This window comes from Tupaia chinensis, unplaced genomic scaffold (assembly GCF_000334495.1).
Source record: "Tupaia chinensis unplaced genomic scaffold, TupChi_1.0 Scaffold149964_1, whole genome shotgun sequence".
Classification (NCBI taxonomy): Eukaryota; Metazoa; Chordata; class Mammalia; order Scandentia; family Tupaiidae; genus Tupaia; species Tupaia belangeri.
This window is the reverse complement of record NW_006209805.1, coordinates 175,133-177,609: the sequence shown is the minus strand read 5'-3', so window position 1 is coordinate 177,609 and position 2,477 is coordinate 175,133. Positions and strand designations below refer to the sequence as shown.

The 2,477-nt window shown below is 63.5% G+C and overlaps 1 protein-coding gene across 1 annotated transcript in view; it reads right to left on the bottom strand.

Annotated features, from left to right (window-relative positions):
• CDC34 (cell division cycle 34, ubiquitin conjugating enzyme) overlaps positions 1 to 2,477 on the bottom strand; it is a 9,455-nt gene that overhangs the window by 6,088 nt on the left and 890 nt on the right. Inside the window, exon 2 of the mRNA XM_006171736.2 lies at positions 1,734 to 2,045. Coding sequence (XP_006171798.1) covers positions 1,734 to 2,045 — 312 coding nt within the window. The remainder of the gene's footprint in view (positions 1 to 1,733; positions 2,046 to 2,477) is intronic.

Here is a 2,477-nt window from a genome sequence, read left to right as displayed (position 1 = left end):
CGGACACGGGGCGGCGGGCGGGCGAGGAGGACGCCGCTGCTCGCGGCCGTGCAGGGCTCAGCCGTGGCTCTGGCGGTGCGCGGGCCCTGGCCCCTCCTCCCTCAGGCCCTCTGCCCGGAGCCGGGGCTAGTGGGCGCTCGGGCTGGGTTCCCTCGCCCTCTTCGTGGGTAAATCTGTCAGCGCGGAAGTCGCCGCAGTGATTCACTGTCAGGATTTCTCCGCGGCGTTGCCCAAGGTCTCCCTCCCTGCACCCCGAAGGCTGGTTCTGCATGGGCGCGCGCCCCAGGAAAGCCTGCTTCCCGGGCTCTAGAACATCCCAGGCTGGTGGACGTCTGGGGTTCTGGTGGCCGCAGCGCTCAGAAAGGTTCCAGTGGGACAGAGCCCCCTAACCCTAAACCTTAGCCCAGGTGGGTCATCCAGTCTGTTTCAGAACACTCCTCCATTGGCCCAGGTACAAACTTGTGGCTCCTGGCTATCCAATGAGATGCCACCCTGGGGCAGTCTCTGGGACCACAGTGCTGGGGTGGCCGAACTCTGAGCCCCTGGGCCATCCTGTCATTGTGAGGCCAGAGGAAAGTGGCACTCAGCGGAGTTCAGCCCACCGAGGAGAGAGAACGCTGCTAACTCAGCTCCTGGATCCAGCCATATGGGACCTCCTGGGACGTTCCAGTGATGCAAGCCAGCAATTCCTTCTTTCATGAAACCAGTTAGAGTTGGGTCTTCCTTGCTGTACCACAGAAGAACCCTGAGTTCAAACCCACTTCTGCCACGGCCCAGGAAACATTCCGCAAGCGCTGAATGGAGGCCTGTGAGCGCTAGTGTGGCAGCAACACGATGTGGCGATGCCCGAGGCCACGTGGGACCTGGGTCTGGGCATGCCGGGTTCACGGTTCCTGTGATTCTGGCTGGGGAGGGGCCGGGGGAGATGGTGCGTGAGACTATGCTGAGGGTGCTCTGTCTCATGAAAGAAGCTTTTTAAAAATAGTGAGCCGAGTTTTAGTTTCCTTGTCTGTACAGTCGGTGATAGGACACAGCTAGGGAGAGCTTGTAGCCGGAGCCCCGGGCGTCCCAGAGACCCGCACAGCACTGGTTTCTGCTGGCATGCCCAGCTGGAAGGACCGTGTGGCTGCAGGAGGCAGTGGGGCTGTGGCAGTGCAGGGGGGTGTGCAAGAGGACAGTTCCCAATGGGGTCAGAGGTCAGACCATGAATTTGAGACGCCTGGGCCACCAGCAGAACCGGAGCCACGTCCTGTGAATCCACGCCGGGAGGCTGTGGGAGGAGAAGGCCCTGGGCCACCAGCAGAACTGGAGCCACGTCCTGCGAATCCACGCGGGGAGGGTGTGGGAGGAGGAGGCGGCCCTGGGCCACCAGCAGAACCGGAGCTACATCCTGCAAGCCCACGCGGGGAGGGTGTGGGAGGAGGAGGAGGCCGTGGGCCACCAGCAGAACCGGAGCCATGTCCTACAAGCCCATGCAGGGAAGGTGTGGAAGGAGGGGGAGGCCCTGGGCCACCAACAGAACCCGAGCCACGTCCTGCGAATCCATGCAGGGAGGGTGTGGGAAGAGGAGGAGGCCCTGGGCCACCAACAGAACCAGAGCCCGGCCTGCGAGCCCACATGGGGAGGGTGTGGGAGGCACCTTGGCCTGAGCTTGCCTCGGGATGGGCCGCCTTCAAACCCCACTGGTCTCATGGCCGGGGCCCCTAAGCCTGCCAGGACCCTTGAGCCTGTACCTCTGTCCTGCCTCCAGGGTCTCGCCCACACTCATCACGATCAGTCCCCGGGGTCTTGCCCACACTCCCCGCGCTGTCCCCAGTCTGAGGGGGTTGGAGCACTTCCCGGTGGGGCACGGGAAGGACATTTTTGCGAGTGTGCCCACTCCCTGGGGCTGTCACGGAGCCCCCAGGCCTGAGTGTAAAGCAGTGACAGTCACTTTGGTAGCGAAGCATGGCTGACAGCCCGGATGCCACGTGCTGGAATCCTGAGAACACGGCGTCTGAGTCCAGGCCGGCTTTGCCTCCTGTGACCGAGGCCAGAGGGGAGACCTGTCGGGGGGACAGGTTGGGCTATTTCCAGAAACTAGGCAATCCGCCTGGCCCCTTCCTGCACCCACGGCCCTACCCAGCTTGGTGCTAGGAGGCAGGGCTCAGGTGGCCCCCGGCACGGGCAGGCTTGGTGCCCAGCTGTGGCCACAGGTTAGGTCCTGGCCGGCCGGGCAGAGGGTCACGATGGCAACATTCTCCCAAAAACATCAACACTTCTTGGGGCTAGCAGGTGGCGAAGTGGTTATGTCACTGGACTCCCAGATGGTTGACTGCGGTTTGGGTCCCCGATCCAGTGGCTTAAAACTCACGCTGGGCACGCGGGCAGGGTGTGTCTGAGATCTGGGAGGGAGGAGAAGGGGCTGTGGGTGGCCATCCCCGTGGGAGGAGAAGGGGCTGTGGGTGGCCATCCCCGTGGGAGGAGAAGGGGCTGTG